The 21419-nt window shown below is 29.8% G+C and overlaps 1 protein-coding gene across 3 annotated transcripts in view; it reads right to left on the reverse strand.

The window, feature by feature from the left end:
• Positions 1-21419, reverse strand: part of sick (sickie) — a 269698-nt gene that overhangs the window by 233341 nt on the left and 14938 nt on the right. For 2 of the 3 annotated variants that reach the window (XM_015983904.2, XM_015983903.2), the window contains exons 1-2: positions 15314-15548; positions 11537-12012 (exon numbers count right to left, since the gene is read on the reverse strand). The exons of the other annotated variant lie outside the window; for it this stretch is intronic. In XM_015983904.2, the coding sequence (XP_015839390.1) occupies positions 11537-12012; positions 15314-15533 (696 nt within the window). In that variant the 5' untranslated portion in view covers positions 15534-15548. Of the gene's footprint in view, positions 1-11536; positions 12013-15313; positions 15549-21419 lie in introns of those variants that run through there. 3 annotated transcript variants of the gene reach the window in all.

A 21419-nucleotide genomic window follows, 5' to 3' on the forward strand; every position in this document is an offset into this window, starting at 1 on the left:
ATATTTTATGAGAGAAAAAAAGATAAATCGTAAAAGCTTTTGATACATTTTATTCATACTACCGCTTTTTATCATAGGTTCACTACTTTTATTTTTGTGCTTATAGCCTTTTTTCGTATTTGTTTTATTTTTTTATGTAGCTTTTATTTAGTTTTAAAGATTATGTTATTTATTTTTAATTGTTTTTATTTTTAATACTATTTTCCCAATTTCTTTATTCAAGAGTAGTTTTATTTTTATTTATTTTTGTGTTAGAAAGATTGTGATTTCGTCATGTTTTCAATAAATTCTTCATGTTCCTTATTTTTTGTTTTTTTAACTCTTATTCTTGAGTATGTTTTTAGTTTTCGGTGTTTTTTACTTTAGCTGTAGTATTACTTTTTCTCCAATTATAACTTTTTTCATGCAGTTTCTATTGAGTTTTAATGATTGTATGATTTATTAGTCCAAATGTGTTACGATTTACGTTAGAGTTGTGATAAAAAAATGTTCGTTATTTAATTTCGCATCCAGTGTTATAAAAATAAACAGGGTTGAAACCCTCCTCGACTTTAATTTTGTTTTAATTTTTTTAACAGTTATCCCTGAACCGATTGGAAAAAAACTTTAGATACATCTAAAAAGCTAGAAAGAAACCCTAACGAGCACTAAAAAATAATATTATTATGACGTCATACACCTGTATAAACACAAATAATTTCCTGAAATACGTCCCAGAGCATAAATAACATCTACAAAATATCAAAAGTCCAACGTTACTAATAACTAAGCTACAGAAGACTGGAGCTGAGCTGGGCTACCCTGTATATTAGTTTGAGGTTTATTGGAAGAGATACCGAATGATTAAGAAGCACAACGACACACTGGGTGACTCACTAAAACCCAATTAATTACCGTTTCGCTCCAGATATACGTATAATAATCATTCTCTTCTGTTTGTTTGTCTTTTTTGGAGTTTTGAATCATAAAATTATCTGACAACGAAACGTCACACGAATATGAGAATTCGTGTTGTACAAGACCGTTAGTCAACGTCAGACTTGGTGGTTGGGCAAAATAAATAAAAAAGGATGGCTTGTGATTGATAGTGATTCCAGTATGAATAAAACATTCCCGACATATGGTCTTAAAACCACCATTTTAATTAAAATATTGTCACAAAAATTTAATACCGCGATAAAATTCCCCGACCTGCAATAAAAATTATCCTCGCTTAGTTGAACGTCCGCCTTTCGTAATAAATAAGAAAACTAAAACACACCGGTGTGACACATTAGTGTTGAAGTTTGCAGGATGTGTGTGTAAATATAACTTCGCACGTGGCATAAGTGGCCCAGCGCATCTCTATTTCTTTGGGAGATGTATGTTTATTTGAACAGTGGAGGGGGTGCACCTTTCTAACTTTAGATGTCGCTTTGTAAACACGGAACCGCTTGTGGTTGCCTTTTTACGACGAGGTTACGAAAAAACCCACATTTGTCGAATTGGGACGCTCTCATTAAGACTTAACTAGGTGCAGTGGACTTCCTGATATAAACGGCCGCTTGGGCCATAAAAGCGGGTTTATGGCGGTTTTTTCACACAAAACAGATTTCTAACGCTTACAATTATCAAACACATGAAATGACCACTTGAAATCGTTCGTTCAAACAAATCTAAACGATGCGCAAAAAAGTTTAACTCAGTTTTTAATAGAAAATAAACTAAGGGCGAAAAACCGATTTTTTTGACACTTGTCAATTTACTTGACGGTTGCGTCACGTCACGTGATATCATGCTCTCCTTCTTGCACTAACACGTTGTATTTCTTCTCTCTAGTTGTTAGTCTTTTGCCCGATTTTCCATCAGTTTTGTGCGTTTGAAATGGAAAAAGGGCGAGGAAATTCGTCGTAATGACGTACATATCGTGTTAACAGCCCCACTCTGGTTGTACTCTTGTCACCCTTGCATTACAGTGCTATGCACTTAGCTTACGATTCTGTTTAGGTTTCCTGCTCTCCCCATGATGCTTGGGGACGGTCTTATAGATTCGTAGTAATTGTGCTTGAAGTGTCGTCGGTTATGAAGTCAATTTACAAGTAATTACGGAATCTTTCGCACTGGATTGCATCCTACAAGGAAAACACGACCAGGGGAGGACATAAATTCGAGCAAGGAGAGAATGTATGACTTTATGGAGGGCTCATGCGTGCCGGGCATTCTTACGCGAAAACATTGGTTGTAATTAGGAACTTGGGTGTGAAAATAAAATTTATCAGAGTTGTGCATTTTTTATTCCTGGTTTCACTTGCTGATTAGAAAAAAATATGAATGCTTTATCTTAACCCGTTGATCTTAACTAACTTTTTTTTCAAAAAACTCCTCTTCCGAGATTCTCCTTCCATTTAAAAGCACCGGATATGAATACATTTCGCCAAGCACTTAACTTTTATTAAACTATGAGATTGTTCGCTAAAGTTATGCATTTTAAGTATTCAGACGCTAAAATTGAGTAGCAGTGTTCTTTAATTAAAACGTCATTCTCTTATTAAGAAAGCTTTTGTAATTCATTTATAAATCACAAGCATACCGACTTAGTGTTAATTAAGGAAAACATTTACAACCGAGGAAGTGTTTTTAAATCTCCTGAAAACAACTAATGACTAAATAATCACAAATAGCTTCAATTTACTAATAACTGAGTAAATTTAAAATGTTTACTTTTGGTGGATGCGCCGGGCTAATAACATATCTATTGTTCTTTGATAAAAATTACACAAATAAAGTTAGATCGTAATTAAAAAAGTAGATTACTTAGTAACATCGGCACTGGTAATATTTTAGTTTAGTTTTTATTATTTTATTGATAATTTGAATAGCAACTTATTGATAAATAAAAACTTGTGAATATTTCTACCTAAATAACCATTACTAATATTTAAAAAAAATACACTAAAACCTTATTACAACCTTATTACTTAATTATTGCCCTTTTTCTAACAGTGTTCTTTACCAAATATTGCGTTTTTAGAAAAATTTTTGGTTCAAAGTGGCCGACGATTGTAAAGTTAAGGTGCAAACACTAAATAATACCAAAAAAACAAAATTATTGTTCATTTTTGGTGGATGCGCAGAGCTAATAATTTTTATAGTTGTCCTTTTTTCAGTGAAAACAAATTCTTTCCGCATCCGTCTAACTGTGCTATGAATTTTATTAATTTAATTTGATTATTTTAATAACGTAATAACAATTCCATAAAAACAATTAATTGTGAATTCACCGACCATCACTAAAATTTAAAAAGAGTCACCATCATACGGACATAGATTTCATACGATATTTTAGCTTCTTAAGTTTAAAAATAGCATTTTTTTAATAATATCAATACGGTAAAAATCTTGTATGTCTTAAATATTGCACTTTTTTCAAACAGTGTTCATTATCACAAATCGTGTCCTCAGTTTAATTTCCGATAAAAATAGCCTTTAACTTTAAATTAAGCTGCTAGCAATAAAAAAATATAACGTCTTCTATCTCTTTACATAAATAATTTACTACGTTAAAAATTATTGTTTTGGTGGATGCGCCAGGCTAATAATTTTTATTTTTGTTTTGTATTGTTTTTTTATTTCCATGTTCTTTTATTTTTATAAAATATTAGAAACTCATTTTCAAATTCAAAGAACATGATAATTTTACTATCCATCTAAGTTTCACTAAGTCATTAAAAATAAATTTATTTTCCAGATTAGTTTAGCTGAGATGCTTTAGTACTTTAGTTTTATTTCTCGTTAAATATTGTATTATTTGTAATAATTGCAACTTTGTAAGTTTAGAAATTTTGTAGGTATATAAAACAAATAAATAAACGGGAGAATACCATGCCAAAAAGAATCGAAATTATTCTTTTACAACCGTTTTCAGTAACCTTTTTGAAACTTTTATTTAGTTTAGAAAAAAATCCAGAGAACTGAAAAAAAATTAGACATTATTTCTCTCCAGCAGTGAGTGTTAGAAGAAAAATAAAATATGTTTTGCCAGGATGATATTTTTTTATTTTCGACAATTTTTTTAGTAATATTTGTACGTAAAATAAATAAAGTTAAGCTGTAAATAAAACAATAGTTATTTTTTATTTTCGACTTGTTTAATCTGAAGAAAAAACATCTCAGTAAGTCACCTTCAAATTTATGAAACATGGAATGTTTTATAATCCTTCTAAAATTCACTGAATCAACAAAAAATAAATTATTTTAATTGTAAGTTAAGAACATTTGTAGGTAAATAAAATAATTATACAGTTTTCAACCAAATAAATGGCAGAATACTATAACAAAAAGCGTTGAATTTAGTGTTTTACAGCCATTTTCAGTAGTATTTCTAAAACGTATTTACAGGATACATTTTTCTACTCGGGCTGCAAAGGTCGTTTAAAGTGCAGTCAATGCTTTATTTAATTCAGAAAAAAATCTTAAAAGATAGATAGAAAGAAATAGATAGAAATGAAGATAGAAAAAAAGATTCAATACTTTTGGCCCTGCAGTAAACTATTGAGAAGAAGATTGCTTGTGCTTTAATTTGAAATTGTCAGCTGTTAATTCGTAAAACTTTAAAAATAAATGACATGTAGTCGGTTACTTTAAAGAACTAATAATCGGCTCAGCGCAGAAATTATTGGGTTCTTAGACTGGTTTGTAATCTTAAAAATAAGTTAACAACATAATTAACATGTTTACTTTGAAATTTATGGAACATGTAATATTTTATAAACCTTCTTAGTTTCACTAAGTCAGTAAAAATATAATATAATTATAATATAACTAGAGAATTTTCAACCGAAAAAAACGTCGAATTTAGAGTTTTATACGTCATTATGAATATTAATAAAAACATTGTCTATTTTTGATCCAAGTGCCGGGCTAATATTTTTTTCTTTTTGTCCATAAAAAAAGTTCAACTGAAAATAAAACAAAATTAATTTTTATTTTCGACTTGCCTCATCTGAAGAAAAAATATCTCAGTAACTCACTTTCAAATTTATGGAACGTAGAATATTTTATGATCCGTCTAAGTTTCATTAAGTCAATGAAAATAAATTTACATTCCGCATCCGTCTGCGCCCCTGAAAGCACAAGTTACAAACTGAGCAGTGAGCGTGAAAGTCACGTTTCACGCGAATTCGTGATTGTGCTTGCCGTCACACCACAACCTGTAATATGACTCATTCGGAGTTTCCAATTGCCAGGAAAATTCCTTCCCTTTCGGAAAAATCTCTTATCAGTCGTCTAAAACCACCACCATCTGTGTAATGCGCTTTTAATAAAGACCTCATCATTTAGACCGCTCGCTAGAGATAACAGCGCATTAATTGCCCTATCTTAATACAAAATCAGCAATCCTCTGTTAACCCTAAAAATTTGCATCGAAATGAAAACATCGCGCAACAACGGAAGGCTCTAATAATAATATACAGGGTGCCCAACCCTTCGGGACATAACTATAGATGAGGGTTGGTTCAATTATTGCACGGTTCGATGCCCGATCTGATTTGGAACTCACCCTTCAAGGGCCAACCTTGTGTCTTGTTAATGTCACGTGGTGACCCTTCCAAATCAGATTGCAAACGCAATCCATACAGGCTGAATAGATACTTTTTAATTTCTAAGCTAAAGCTGTAAGATTGTATATACAAACTAAATCGACCATTCTGAGTTCAACTAAATTATTTTCAAAATGGCTGAATTGTCAAAACTAATTGACGTATGTCAATTTTTTTATACAAATTTTTATTTGCAGGCGTTCATTTAAAATATCGCAGCTCGTTAACCCTTTAGAATAAGTAAATAATTCTTTTTGCATTTAATAGCTAAAGGCTCAAAGGTCTTCCTAAGTCTTTAGGATTGTCAGCTGCCAAATTGCAAAGCTACTATGATTTTTTGAAAATGATAATTAAAAAATGATTATAAAACAGTTTTTTCAAATGGAATGATCTTGTTTTTCAATGAAAATCAAAAAAATATCAATTTTTATGCAGACTTTTATTAACATTTTCTATATCTTCTTTTACGATTTTTGAAATAATTCCAAAAAACAGAATTTTGGCTCATTATTTACATTTTTAATCAAGTAAACTGTTGAAAAATATGATAAAATTGTGCTATTAATTAAAAGAAATGTCCTATTTGTTTACCATTTTCATTCAAGAAGTTCAAAATTCGATGGCAGACTAAGTGACATAATTCACTAAATTATAGTAAACTATAACTAAATATTATTGTTTTTTTTTTGCTTATTCGATAATGAAATAGCTAAAAGTTAAATAAAATATTGAAGTTTGACAATTGTTGACCACTTCACAAGGTTACTTGTTTAACTATAAAAATTACGAAGTAAAATTCCTTTTTAGTAATTTTTTTCAAAAACTGTAAGCAGTAGGTATAGAACCATAAATATCGATATTCTTTCAATTGCCGTTAAGAAAATAAGGTCGTTTTATTTGAAAAAACTAAGTTACAGCAGTTTTTTAAAAACAATTTCGAAAAAATCATACTAGCCATGAATTTTGACTATTGACAATTTCAAAAATTCTGAAGAACTCTTCAAACCTTAGGTTATCAAATGCAAAAAAAATCATTTACTTATCGCAAAAATTTGACATATGTCAATACCTATAAAAGATAAGTACCAACAACTTGGGTAAATTTTACTCAGCTTGAGAAGATAAATTCAAATATGCAATCAAAGTGTGTAGTTACTTTTTAAAATTTCAAACTTGGCGCCAATTTTTTGTTCTGTAAGCCCAGCCATTTTGAAAATAATTTAGTTGAACTCAGAATATCGATTTAGACTGTATACAAAATTTTAAAGCTTTAGTTACATTAGAAGGTAAAAAGTGTCTAATGTAGTTCCTAAAAGAATCACACAGTGTAAGTAAAAAAATAAATAAGAAGTAGGTTACACGTGTCCTCACCTCTGAAGAAGCTTTATATAATTCCCCAAAAGCTCGAAAAGTACATTCGCTTTTCACCGCAAGTTCAAAGAAAATATTTACCACATTACGAACCTAAGCTTTCATATTTGCCCTTTCAAAACTTTTCTATTCAGAGAAACCGAATAAATTCTCGTTCTGAATAAAGTTTTACAAAAAATGATTTCAAACTACAATTCGATTACCACGATCTTCGTCCATTAGTCCCCCCTTGAAAAAGTGCAAGCAATCAAAGAGGGTATTTTAAAATTCCATTACGATAAGTGTGAAAACGCATCTATGTTGTCTCTGAAACAACACCCAACACGCTAAACTACTTAAATGAAAATGCAAATGAGTCGATTTAGAAGTTTCTTATCTTTGTCATCGGACGGTTTTAAAAGAACGAAAAGAAAAAGCAATGTATGTTAGAAGCCTATTACATTAGTTCCTTTGTCTCGTCTTCGAGGGTGGAAAATCTGATCAAAGTGACTTGGAAAAATCTAACACGAGACTAAAGAGCATAAAAGCTAATGACAAGATAGTTTCAAGACGACCATACTTTACTTTTATGGTAATACAGTCTCGAAACTTTGTCTAGGCGATTAACTTAATAATTCCCTTGTTCATCTTTTTTCAAATTTTTTATCTTATTCCACACAGAGGCAATTTTGTCAAAAAAAAAACCGTCATATCACATAAATTCCCACATCCAATATCGTACAAAACGCACAAACAACACCGAAACACCTCTGAGGCGAGATGACAAAGTAAGGAAAAGATCCCTGATGATGAGTCAGAGAAACTAGGGTCGAGCTCATCACACGAATTGAATTTTCCTACGTTGTAGACCTTAGATCATTGTCAAGTTCAATTTGCGTAGTCTCGACTCGTTGTGTAAGTAATCAAACGGTATGTGGGGAAAAATATTGGCCTTAAGTGCTTATTTTCACGGTGATTTATCGGTTTTTAATTGATTCTCCCTCAAGTTGAAGAGGACGCCGGCCGGAAGCACAAGGGGCGGAAATTTCAGAGCTTTATCAAAAGTGATATTTTGGGGGGATTGAAGAAAATGCAGAATCTCTTTGTAGCAATTCATTAGCAAAAATCGCTTTGTAATGATGATTAAACATGCAATAATTTAACTTCTGCAATGTATCTGTTCACCTTAGTTTACTAAGTTCAAAATTCGGAACTACCTTAATCAGAAATATAGTTCTAGCGAAATTTATGAAAATACAACGATCTGAGTATTTTTTCGAACAATTTGAGATATTCCCAGGCAATTTGTCTGATTTTTAAATATCGTATTCTTATAAATTATTGTACAATGATTTATGATGTACCTACATACAGGGTCACATGTAAATAACTTTTTTATTACTTGAAATATTATCATGCCTCTTTTATTATCCGATAGATCGACTATCCACAAACGAAAAATATTTTTATTATACACAGGGAGTTGTATACAGTGTGGTGAACCAAAGTTATATTTTTTAAAAAGAAAAGCCTATATATTTTTGCATAATTAGATTCTACACAAAAAAAATGTATCTTCATATTAAGTATTATGGGTCTATCTGTTTTCGTTTCGGAATTATTCAACTTTTTGTTGAAAGACCAACATCTCAAAAATCATTGAGAAGTCGCTTATGACTATTTTCCAATAAATTTGCAACTGAAAAACTTAGAATAGATTGTAGTTTTAGCAAATAATCGACTTTTAGTTAAAACACGAAGATAATAGACAGGGTGTACCAAAACGCAAAAAGTAGAATATTTCATTTATTTTTAATTTTTTTCAATTTATTATCATATCGTGTCTTCTATTTAATTTCTGATCAAAATGATCTAGAATTTCAAAATTAAGTTGGCAACGTTGAATAGTATAGTGTTTTTTGTCTTTTAGATATACTACCCACATAAGTATATCTCAGTATATACAACTTAACTAAGTAAGTACAAAATAAAAAGCTACATTAATCAGAAATCAGATTACGAAGAAAATTAGGCGACTGAACAGTTTCTTGACAACTTGGCCCGTTATCAAGAGAAAAATCCTTGAATATCAATCGAGATATCAATTTATTTAAACATACGATTTAAGAAACTCCCAAGTGATTTGGCCCAATTCTAAGCAAGAGATGAATGAAAATCAACGTATTTTCAACTAAACAAATACAAAAATCATCGTATTTGGCCAACATACAACGATTTAGCTAATTTTCTTTCAATCAAACCGAATTACGAAATTATTTAAGCTGTTTGCAAGTGATTAGACTCGTTTTCAAACATGTTCATTCATTGTTTAAAAAATAGTAAGAATATTTGTACTACAGTAAAATCTCTCAACAACGAACACCGATGGAGAACGTTTAATTGTCCGTTGTAGAGAGATGTCCGCTAATGAGAGCTGAAAATTTTAATATAGGTTTTGTTACGTTCCTACAAAAATGTTCGTTGTCGGGAGGTGTCCGTTATCCAGAGATTTTACTGTATTTCGAAGCGATTTGGTTTGATTTTAAGCCCGAAATAATAAAAAACAAAAGTGCTGTAATTTTCCCACCGTAGTTCAGTATCAAATATCGTAACTTGAATTCAATTTCTTATCAACATAGTTTGAGTATTTAAAATTAAACTGACAACGTTCTATAGTATATAGAGTTTTTTAACTCTTATGTACAACATACACAGACTGAACCAAAAGTGACTCACAAAATTCATATTTTTGTTATTGGTCATTTTTCAAAAAAAAATTCTTAAGCAAGTCAATTTTATTTTTTAAATGCTAAATTTTGACATCGTGTTGACATTTATGATGTCATTCGTTTTTGAGTTGTGACATCATTCTTAATTTTTTAAATGGCAACCGACATGTTTGTTGTAAAATATAAATTTAATAAAACAAATATTGACAATTAAGAATAATAGGCTCATTTCTTTGTTTTAGACTTTGATTTAATAAGCGGCAATTGCTTTTATATTTTTTGTAAAATTAGTACGACAACATTTAATATGACACAACCCAAAAAATTAAACAAAAAAAAAACATCAAAGAAAAAGAAAAACAAAAAAATAGAGCTTTTTGTGTAAAACTCTCAATAGCTTCTATAACTTTGTTGTCTTATTTTCTTAATTTTTTTTGTGTTTACACCTACCGGAAATTTTTTAAGAAAAATGACCTATTCGAAGCAAAATAAGAAGATTTCTAGGCCACGTAGCTCGTTTCCCAGCGAGAAATCGTTGAATATCAATTTATTTAAACGACACAAGTACGAAATCGTCGTTTCTACCCACAGTAAACGATTTCAATTCAAATAGTCTCTGGAGATTTGATCCTTTCTTAAGCACAAGGTCAACGTATTTCAACCAAACAAAAAGAAATATCACAGTTCTTAGTTAATTTTTAAAAGAAACATAATCAGAAATAAACGTCCTTCAATGAAGGACAAAAATCAAGCTTATCGATTAAATAGTACCATTATTTGAACTATTTTCAAGCTTTAAAAGGAGATGTCTCCAAAATTATTTGGTTTCTACCAAACAACTGCGATAATCTTAGTTTCAGGCCAAAATATGAACTTTTCCCTCAAGTTTTTATTAAAACGCTAGCACTCATTATCTGTACGAATGTACAGTCCCGTTCAAAAAGAATGACACCCCCACCAACCGACTAAAATCTTTTAGATCATCAATTTTAACAGATTAGTTTACACAATAACCGTATCACATCGAAAGGAATTTGTAGCTCCAGCTTCAGGAGTGTCATTCTTTTTGATCGTAACTGTACAAGGTATAATTGTACCTACATGTTTAATAAAAATTTGATAGAAAAGGACAAATTTAATTTTTTCCTTACATAACTTCGAGTATTTTCACAATAATGGATCAAGATAAAATAAGAAATAATAATAAAAATAAGACGATTTAAGAAATTCCAAGGAAATTAGGATCGATTTTAAGCGACAAATTGATAAAAAAATTAACTTTCTACAATTCGTCGCTTTTCAGGTTTTAGGTTTTCAGACAATTTAGGTTTTACATCAATATAAAACAAATTGTGTTAGTCTCAAGTCTTGCATATATAACTATAACAAAAGATTTTTTTTACATCGCACCATCACGGACAGAATTTTTAAAAAGGATTTTTAAGTTATTGTTTCCTGATTTTTGATTAGTTTAATTCTTGAAAAATGAATCAGTCGCTACAAAATTCAATAAAATTCAAAAATAATTAAAACACACCTGCATAACTGACTTTTTCTACTGGCGATTTTCAAATAATGAAAACTGAAACCTCAGTTGGAGAAACACGTGTTTGTTAATAAAAGATTTCGTATTTTTTAAAATTTAAGATCAACATGAAGAAAAAATTTTTCACTTGCTTTTTAAGTTATGATTTCCAATTAAAAACTCACAGATTTCCATAGAAAGATTATTTTGTATCAAACGTATCTATTGCTAAATTACACCATAAAACAATTATTATTATTATTATTATACTTGTTTTGCAAAAATTATGAAATCAATCGGTGTTAAAATTTCTGTTGACGAAAACTTAGAAATTCCGATTCGTCATTTCTTACCTGCACCGTTTCTCTAAGACACAGCAAGTTGGTCCGCTCGTTCCGCTTGATAAGTTGTCCGTTTCCCTCCTTATTCTTATCAGCGTAACCCAGGAAACCGTATAGCGAAGAAGGCGAAAGAGGCGACGCTATTCCCGAATCCGAATCGGAGAGTTTCCCCGCTTTTCCAAACTCACTCAAATATGCACGTTGATCGGCTGTTTCCGAACAACTACGTACTTTAGAACAAACTTCTATCAGCTGGTATCCGGAGTGATCCGGACTTTTACACGACGTCTTGAGATTGTACGCAAAGTTGGCTTCTTTCAAAGCCGACTTTTTCAATGCAACGTTGTCGACGAACCGGGGATTTACCTCGTCTCGACATGGATTCGATTTGCAAAATTGCAACTTGTTTTGAGGCAGAATCGCGTTGGAGCCACGTTTCAGCAAATGGAGGGCAGGAATTTTCGACGAACGCATATTTGAAGACTGGTCTGAAGAAAAACTGAACTTATCGAGGCGCTCTATTTATTATTTGGAGAGAAAAAACTAAGATTTCATTTAAAAAAGTCAAACAAAATAAATAATAGAAAAACCCAACATTTTGTGTTTAATTACAGATTAAACCTGCTTTCATCTACGCTTATCCATAATTTAAACTTTTAAGACACAAAAATCCAATATTCCTACTTTCATCTAAAACATCAATATTTCGCTTATTCTAATGAAGTCAAAGGCGGATCCAGGAGAGCCCACGGAAGCAGTCTCCCACTCAACAACTATTTTAATTTTTTTATGAATAATATAAAAGCCCAATGAATCAAAGTTTTTATGTTCTAACCAAAGAAGTCTTTTTAATGCACAATTTGTAATAAATTAATAAATGAAATAATATTATTTACTTAAAAAATATTGTAGCAAGATTATCGAAAATAGAAGAAAATTGTATTTCATGCTGTAGTTCTTTTTTTATTTAAAAAAATCTGTAGTTTTTGTCAATGAGTTCCAATTATTTCAAAATCTAACAGTAAAAAACATTGTGATTAACAACTATGTATAGAATGTGTTTAAAGTAACACATAAAATTCATATTTTTACTGCGAGTATTTTTCAAAAAAATCCTCGAACAGGTCAATTTTATTTTTTTAAATGCTACATTTGTGATGTCTCTGGTTTCTGAATAATGACTCAATTTTAAATTTTTTTAAATGGCATCCGATATTTTTGGTTAGTGTTTTTGATAATAACTATACTTTTTTTTTGTCTTTCTAGTAAATACAAAAAAATTGAAATAACATTGAGTTTTAAAGAATTTGTAAAAAAGAACATAAAGTAAAAAACCTAAATTACATATAAAAAGCAATATATCATTGTCTTTTTTCATTATTTTATAAGTCGCGAGCGTGTTCTGCTTATTTTGAAAAATTGCAATAACAATAATATTATGAATTTTATGCGGTATTTTAATCTCACTCTGTATGTCAAAAAATAACAAGAAACAGAGTATTTTATTTAAAAAATATATATAAATTTTCGTTATAACAATTTTTTTGTGCAAATTAATTGAAATATTTTAACATACAACCAGTAAAAGTTACACTTAATAGCTTAACCTTCAACATTTTAAAAAAAAATTAGTGGGCTTCCCTTAAAATTATTTTTTCCTGAATTATTTTTTCTGTTTTTTTCCTATACTTAATTAATTATGTTAAATAAAATTAGATATGTTTTTGTTAATCTTTGATTTTTGAATCTTTCTCCTTCCTTTTCATCTTCATCTCCTTCTTTTTCTTCTTATTATTGTTATTTCATATTTAACATCTGGGCTAAAACTTTGATCAGCTTTGTTACATTTTGGTCCAATTTATGATAAAAATAATAATAAACAAATTAAGTATTATTTTTGTCCATTTCCGTGACTTTGAGAGACTGTGATTGAAATTAGCAGTAGATCACTACAATTAATCTTGAATTAATTGTGTTAGTTTAAAACCTCCTTCTAACAATAAAATAATAAAACATATTTTGCACAAAAATATACAGTGTGTCCCTTTAAATGTTGAAAAATTAATCTTTTTTTATGCCTTAAATACCAACCTTCTGAATCACCTAAAATTTTTTTTATTTATACAAGATATGTCGAAACGTAACGAACTTATGTTTTTCAAGCGTATTCTTTTGAATTTTTGGATGTAGCTTTAAACACTGATGTTTTAGGAAAAAATAACAATGGTCAATTTACTTGCTTTTACCACTCTAAGAAGAAAGTTAAAGCTTTAAGGATATAATCTTTTTAGCTATGTGCAATCAAAAAAACACAAAAAGTAAGAAGCTTGCTGCAAGTTTAATAACTCTTCTTGATTATTGAAAGACGGGTAATTTTTTTTCATGGTTTCTACTTCAGTCTTTCTTTTATAAGTTATTTCTAAATTTATTTTCATATTGCCTATTATTTTTTTCCTTTGAGGTTTAGTTGAATTAAAACTATTATTATTATTAATTATTATTATTATTAAAATTAATATTGCTAGAGCTTTAATACACATTTTTATTGCATATTTGAATTTAGCTTCTCAAGCCATGTAAAATTTACCCAAGTTGTTGGTACTTGTCTGTCATAGTTATTGACATATGTCAATTTTTTTGTTAAAATTTTCATTTGCACGGTTTTATCAAATTCAGATAAAACGACCCTATTTTCTTAACGGCAATCGAAAAAATATCGATATTTATGGTGACTTTTATCAATACGTTCTGTAATTATCGCTTACAGTTTTTGAAAAAAATCACGAAAAACGGATTTTACTTCGTAATTTTCATAGTTAATCAAGTAGACCTTGCCAAATGGTCAACAATTGTCAAACTTCAATATTTTATTTAGTTTTTAGATAGTTCATTATCAAATAAGCATTATGGTTTATTATAACTTAGTGACTTATGTAAAGTAATTTAGACAGTCTGTCATCAAATTTTGAACTTCTTGAATAAAAATGGTGAACAAATAGGACGGTTGTTTTAATTAATGCCACAATTTTATGGTATTTTTTGAAAGTTTAGTTGATTAAAAATGAAAATAATGAGCTAAAATTTTATTTTTTGCGAATTATATCAAAAAATAGATATAGAAATAAATATAGAAGAGTTAATAATAGTCTGCATAAAAACTGATCTTCTTTTGATGTCATTGAAAACTCATTCTATTTGAAAACACTGTTTTATAATAACTTTTTAATAATCATTTTCAAAAAATAGTAGTAGCCTTGCAGTTTAACAGTTGACAATCCCGAAGACGAGAGAAGACCCTTTGAATCCATTGGCTATCAAATCAAGTAACAGCTGGGGAACATTTTACTCAGTTTCAAGAGGCAAATTCAAAAATGCAATAAAAATAGGTGGTTACTATTTAAAATTTCAAAGTTGGTGCCAATTTTCAAAACTGGTTAGAACTAGAACTAGTTCCAAAAATTCAGCAATTTTGAAAATAATTTAGTTGAGTGGTCGATTTGGACAGTATACAAAATTTTAAAGCTCTAGCTACATTAGAAGTTAAAAAGTTACTAATGTAAACCCTAAAAGAATCACCCTGTATACTCTAAGCTAAGATTTACATAAACCATAATATTTCAATGATTATTGTCCACTTCTGTGCCCTTAAAGTTTATTATTATTTAATACTTTATCAATTGTGACTAGACTTTTTTTTAATGAAACAACCTGTAGGTTATTTTTCTCTCTCCAAACCGCGCCTCGAGCCCTTTGACCCATTTAGCAACCAACAAATCCTTGTCTTCGCACCTTTTGCCCCCTTATCGCTGCAAATCCTCCCCGAAGACGCCGTAAAGCAAACCTGTCCGCCCTTGCGTCTTTCTTCCTGCGAATTATGAGCGCATCGGTCGTTATCAGTCAGACAGTCACCGGACACGGGTCGACGCTTCACTGTTCCCGTTTTAGTCGAGGGAGAATCCCAATCTAAGGAAGACGCACCTTTGCCACCGACAAATCTCCTGCTTGACATCGCACTAACATGATATTAAAGCAGCTGTCACGACGAGTTTGCGGAATTTTGAGAAGGTTATTAGCTGGGGGTTTATTTAAAAAAACCAACCACGGCGCCCTCCAAGCATGAAATACAACAAATCGGCTTAGATCGCAACACAACACCGACAAACACTATCGCGTTACACATCAGCCGATTAATCGCTTCTGTGAATATAAGACAATATCGAGGGTGAGTGATCTCCCTGTTTTCCCGCCCGAATATCACGCACTCTCTATTACCTTCAACCCTACAGATCAGAGTGTAAGGTGTCAGAAGAGTGACCGCCGACTGGGGCGGTGATGGTGGTGGTGGTGGAAACAGCCCCAGCAATTCCCGATGCTATTTGGTGGATGAGTCACGACAAGCGTATGGGAATCCAATTGGAATCCCCCGTAAGGGCATTAGGACAGGATACAGTTGTGGATTGCGACTCGATACTGAATCATGGGAATGACTACATGACGCTAGTATTGATTCGGTTTTGATTCAACGAATTATTTTTTTTAAATAGAACAGTGGAAATGTGTTGAATCTAGGCCAAAACGCCCACACAGTGTGTCCAAACCTGTGAAAGAAATTTACGTGACACTATAAATAAGAAATGAAGATAGAAGTGCTAAAGGACTCTTCACTTAAGTGCCAACTTAAAATGATGTTTTAATTTAAAAAGATAATAATAGCTTAGCGAAAGTTTAATATGGACTTTAAAATTAAAAATCATTTAATATGACTACAATTTCTCAAATCAACAAGTCAAAGCGCAGAACAGAATTTAAGAATTTAAGAAAAAGGAAAAAAATTAAAAACCCAACAAAAAAAACCTTCAATAAAGTTTTAGTTAAGCTGATTGACCTGACATTTAATTATCAAATTGTAACTTGGTAACATTAAAAGATGTAAAAATATAAAATACATGAATTTTAATGTGGTGCTTTACGAAACAATGCTTTTCTTGATAAAGACTAACTACAGATAACTAATACATTGTAAGAGATTCCACATTTTCCTACATGTTAATGTCTACATTTCTTACAATATGTCATTAAAATACCGTAAAAAACAACTAACATAAAAAAATGTTGAAATCAAATGCAACAAAATAATTAAAGTCAATAGTATAAGAACAAAAACTAATGGAGAAAAGAAAGAGAGAACAAAGAAAGAAGACATTCTAAATTTTACTTTCTTTTCTCTAAAATTATTTTCGTGAAATCAACCAATGAATTACGAGTATAAAATATAAACAAAAAATCAGGAAAAAGAAAGAAAGGTACAATAGAAAAAAATAGAATAAAAGAGAAGGAAGTAAAGAAAAAATAAGAAAAAAGAAGAAAATGAAAGAAAAAAGAAGAAAGAAAATGAAAGAGAAGAGAAGAAAAAAAAGTATTAAAAAATGCAAATAATAGATTAGTTGATTCAAAAATTATAAACCTCGGCTAACGCCTCGGTCTAAACGCTGAATTATTGTTTGTTATTTACATTATGATATCAGAAATCAACTTTTACTTTTGTATTGTTTATATTATAAAAAATTCGACTTTAATTTTTCTACATGTTAATGTCGATATTTCTTACTAAACATTTATCAAATTTTATTAAAATACGTAAACAATACTTTCTTACTTTCAAAATTACATCGAGTTACTTTTAAAGTCTTAATATTAAACTGAATACAAACTGGGAAACGAAACAGAAAGGTAAAATGAGACAATGAGTAAAAAGAGAATATCCTAAATGTAATTTTGCTGATTTAAAACAAGTTTAGTTATCGAATTAATCTTGAAATTAAATGCAACAAAACAATTAAAATAAATATTACAAGAAAACAAAACATACTGGGTGCTCAAAAATTGGCGCACCAACTCAGTGGTACGTTATTGAGAAGCAAGTGCAGATTACGGGAAAAATGTTGAAAAAATTCCTAAAGTCATATTTTAAAAAAATCTGGAGCTACAAACTTATTGTGTTAACTTCTTTAGTTTTTATTATTTTTTTATGTTTCATATCAAGTAATCGTTCCGTAACAAAACGATGAATAATTATTTTTAAATTTGCTATCAAATTTTAGCAGTTTTTTTAATTTAAAAAAATTAAAATTCATCAAAAAAATTACAATGTGTAGATGTGCCAACACTGGGAATTATTTCCTAGGAAACCGTTTCAAAAATAATTTATTTTTATTGTTGATCAAATTCTATTGTGATCATGACTGTTAGACAACGTTGCCACATATCATTTATCTAAAATCCGTTATTTATCAATAACTTTAATAGAAAGAATTTTTTTACTATTTTTACCTTTATATGTAACCAGTTCTCTATAACACACCATTGAGTTGGTGCGCCAGTTTTTGAGCACGCTGTATAAAAAACAAATAAAAAATACAAAAAACAGAAAGAAGACGTTTTAAATTTTATTTTCCTTTCTCTAAACGAGTTGTCCAATCAATCATGAAATCAACCAAAGAATTCGAATAAAAAGAATAAATGGAAAAAACAGGAGAAAGAAAGGAGCAATAGAAAAAAAAGAAGGAAATAAAAAGAAGGAATAAAAAGACAATAGAAAGAAGTGAAGAAAAAATAAGAAAAGAGAAGAGAATGAAAGAGAAGAAAAAAGAGAAAAAAAAGAGTATTAAAAAATGCAAATAACAGACTACTTGATTCAAAAATTATAAACCTCGACTAACGTCTCGGTGTAACGACTTAGTTATTGTTTGTTATTTATTCTATGATATCGGATAACAACTTTTACTTTTGTATCGTTTATTAAAGATAACTAATACTCGTACATAGTAAAAAATTCGACTTAACTTTTTCTACATGTTAATGTCGACATTTCTTACTAATAGTTTACTAAATTTCATTAAAATACGTAAGCAAACAATTGACTTAAAAAATGGTAAAATTTCCTTGCTTGCAAGACTACATCGAGTTAGTATTAAATTAAAATCTTTAAATTAAAGCGAATTTTGAAAACTGGAAAACAAAATAGTAATATAAAAAAGAGAGAATATCTTAAATGAATCTTTGCTAAATGAAAATATAAAGTTCTCTAATTAATCTTGGAACCAAATGCATCAAAAATATTACACGTTAATATTAAAATAAATAATAGAAGAAAAAAAAACAAAAAACAAACAAATGAAGAAAAGATAGAGAACAAAGAGAGAAGACATTTTACATTTTATTTTCCTTTGTCCAGAAGTACTGTCCAATTAATCATGAAATCAACCAATAAACTACGAGTAAAAAATATAAACAACAAATGAAAAAAACAAGGCAAAGAAAAATACAATTGTAAAGAATAAAAGAAACAATTGACAAAAAAATAGCAAAATTTCCTTCATTGAACCAACTACATCACGTTAACCTTAAAATTAAAACGAATAAAAACTGGAAAACAAAAAAAATACCTTAAATGTAAATAAAAAAGAATATCTTAAATTTGCTGAATTTGCTGAATCAAAACAAAGTTCTCCAATTAATCTTGGAACCAAATGCATCAAAACAATTAAAACAAATTGTAGAAGAAAAAAAAACAAAGAATAGACCGAGAACAAAGTAAATACACATTTAAAATTTTATTTTCCTTTCTCTAAATGTAATGTTCAATTAATCGTGAAATCAACCAATAAATTACAAGTAGAAGATATAAACAGAAAAAATAGAAGAAAGAAAAGAAAAAAAAAGTGAATAAAGAGGGATAAGAGAAGAGAAGAGAAGAGAAGAGAAGAGAAGAGAAGAGAAGAGAAGAGAAGAGAAGAGAAGAGAAGAGAAGAGGTCAGAAACAGCACAGAAAAAAAAACGAAAAAAAGGAGAAAGTATGAAAGAATGGAAATAACAGACTAGCTGATACAAAAATTATAAACCTCGGCTAACGCCTCGGTCTAAAAACTTCATTATTATTGCAAGTATTTGCTCTATAATATCGAGTAACTAGCCTTAACAATTTTTCCTTTTTATTGTTTATTTCAATTCAACAGAACAAGACAAAAAAAAAAGGTGGTTACGAAAAAGTTAGCCGTTATTTATTAACACGAATAAAAAGTTATTATTTTATAACATAAGCCGACATCTTTATAACGGATACCGACTGAAAGAAGCACAATTTCAAGTGTTGGTAGTAGTTTCCCACAAGTCAAACTTTTGTGGTAACTATTAGGAAAATGTAAAAAACAACTTACTTATTAAATTAGTTATAACCCTGGCTATCGCCTCAGTCTATACACTTCGTAAAAGTTTTCATTATCCATTTTATCGGCCTAATAGCGATAACAACAATTTATTGATTTAAGAACAAACAAGTCAAATAAAAGCTTTTTCTACATTAGCTAAAAGACGTTTGACCTGAAACACGCTGTATTTTGTATTTTATTTGACAAAGTATAGTTTTGATTTTGAGATATCTTGTTTACAGATATAAACCTACATTTCCCACTACACACGCCTGATTTGCTCTTTTGTCGAGATTTAACGGCACCCTAATTCGATTTCAAGCTTTCCTCAATTTTTCGCGAAAATCCTCCTCGTAGACTTTTCCAATCGCCTTCAACAAACCGTTTAAAACAACAATAACGCCAAAACTTTGCCGATAAAACTATAAAGTTTGATTGTTAATTGAATTTCAATCTGCACTACAACTGAAAAAATTCAACGAATCGAGTGAAAATATCTCGTAATACGATCCTTACCGTTATAAAAACATAGACGCATTGTTCAGTGGTTACCCTCCCCAATCGTCAATATTTTGCCTTCACTTAATTCAAAGCGAGAAAGCAATATTTATAAAGGGGTGCTAGGGTGGCATATTAAAACGGATGATTTGTGGCCACTCCACCATTGAAATTGTACACTTATATTACTGCAGCAATTTGTTCCCAACTGTTGCAATTTTCTTTTATTGCTTTGCTTACTTTCGCGCATTTATTAAGAAAAAGAAAAATAACTCAAAATGGTCACATACTTAAATTAAATCTAGGTATAGTATATTCTACTCGCTTCCACAAAAATGCCACCCCAATAATAATACTCCCCACGTTAATATAAAATGTAATCTGTTCTTTCATCTGAAAGTATTACATTCTGCTCTGCAAAGCCCATTAATGGGGCACGAGTAATCTTTTGGATAATCATTTGAGCAAAATTTGCTTCATTGGCATTAAGGGCATTGACATCCAACTTAAGAAAACTATTTGTTACTATGCTACCGAAAAGGTGAAGGTTTAAGTTGAACAGAACAGGAATAAAAATTGGACCAGAAATATAAATAGGAATAGGAATAGGAATAAGGATAGGATGAGGAATAGGAATAGGAATAGGAATAGGAATAGAAAGTAGAATACGAATAGGATAAGAGTAGAAATACAATTAAGAATAGGAATAGGAATAGAAATGGAAATTGAAGTAGGAATAGGCATAAAAGTGATACAATAATTAAGAAAAAAAAAGAAAAGAGAAAAAAAGTATCAAAAATTGCAAATAACAGACAAGTTGATTTAAAAATTATAAGCCTCGGCTAACGCCTCGGTCTCAAAACTTAATTATTATTTGTTATTTACTCTATGATATCGCATAACAACTTTTCCTTTTGTATCGTTTATTACAGAAAACTAATACATTGTAAAAAATTCGGCAAATTAGATTTTTCTACATGTTAATGTGACATTTCTTACTAATCATTTACTAAATTTTATTAAAATAAAAAAATGTTGAAACCAAATGCAACAAAACAATTCAAATCAATAGTAGAAGAAAAAAACAGAGAGCAAAGAGAGAAGACATTCTAAATTTTACTTTCTAGTCTCTAAAATTATTATCGTGAAATCAATCAATGAATCACGAATAAAAAATCGGAAAATTTCCA

The sequence above is a fragment of the Tribolium castaneum genome, chromosome 7 (assembly GCF_031307605.1).
Source record: "Tribolium castaneum strain GA2 chromosome 7, icTriCast1.1, whole genome shotgun sequence".
In the NCBI taxonomy this organism is placed as follows: Eukaryota; Metazoa; Arthropoda; class Insecta; order Coleoptera; family Tenebrionidae; genus Tribolium; species Tribolium castaneum.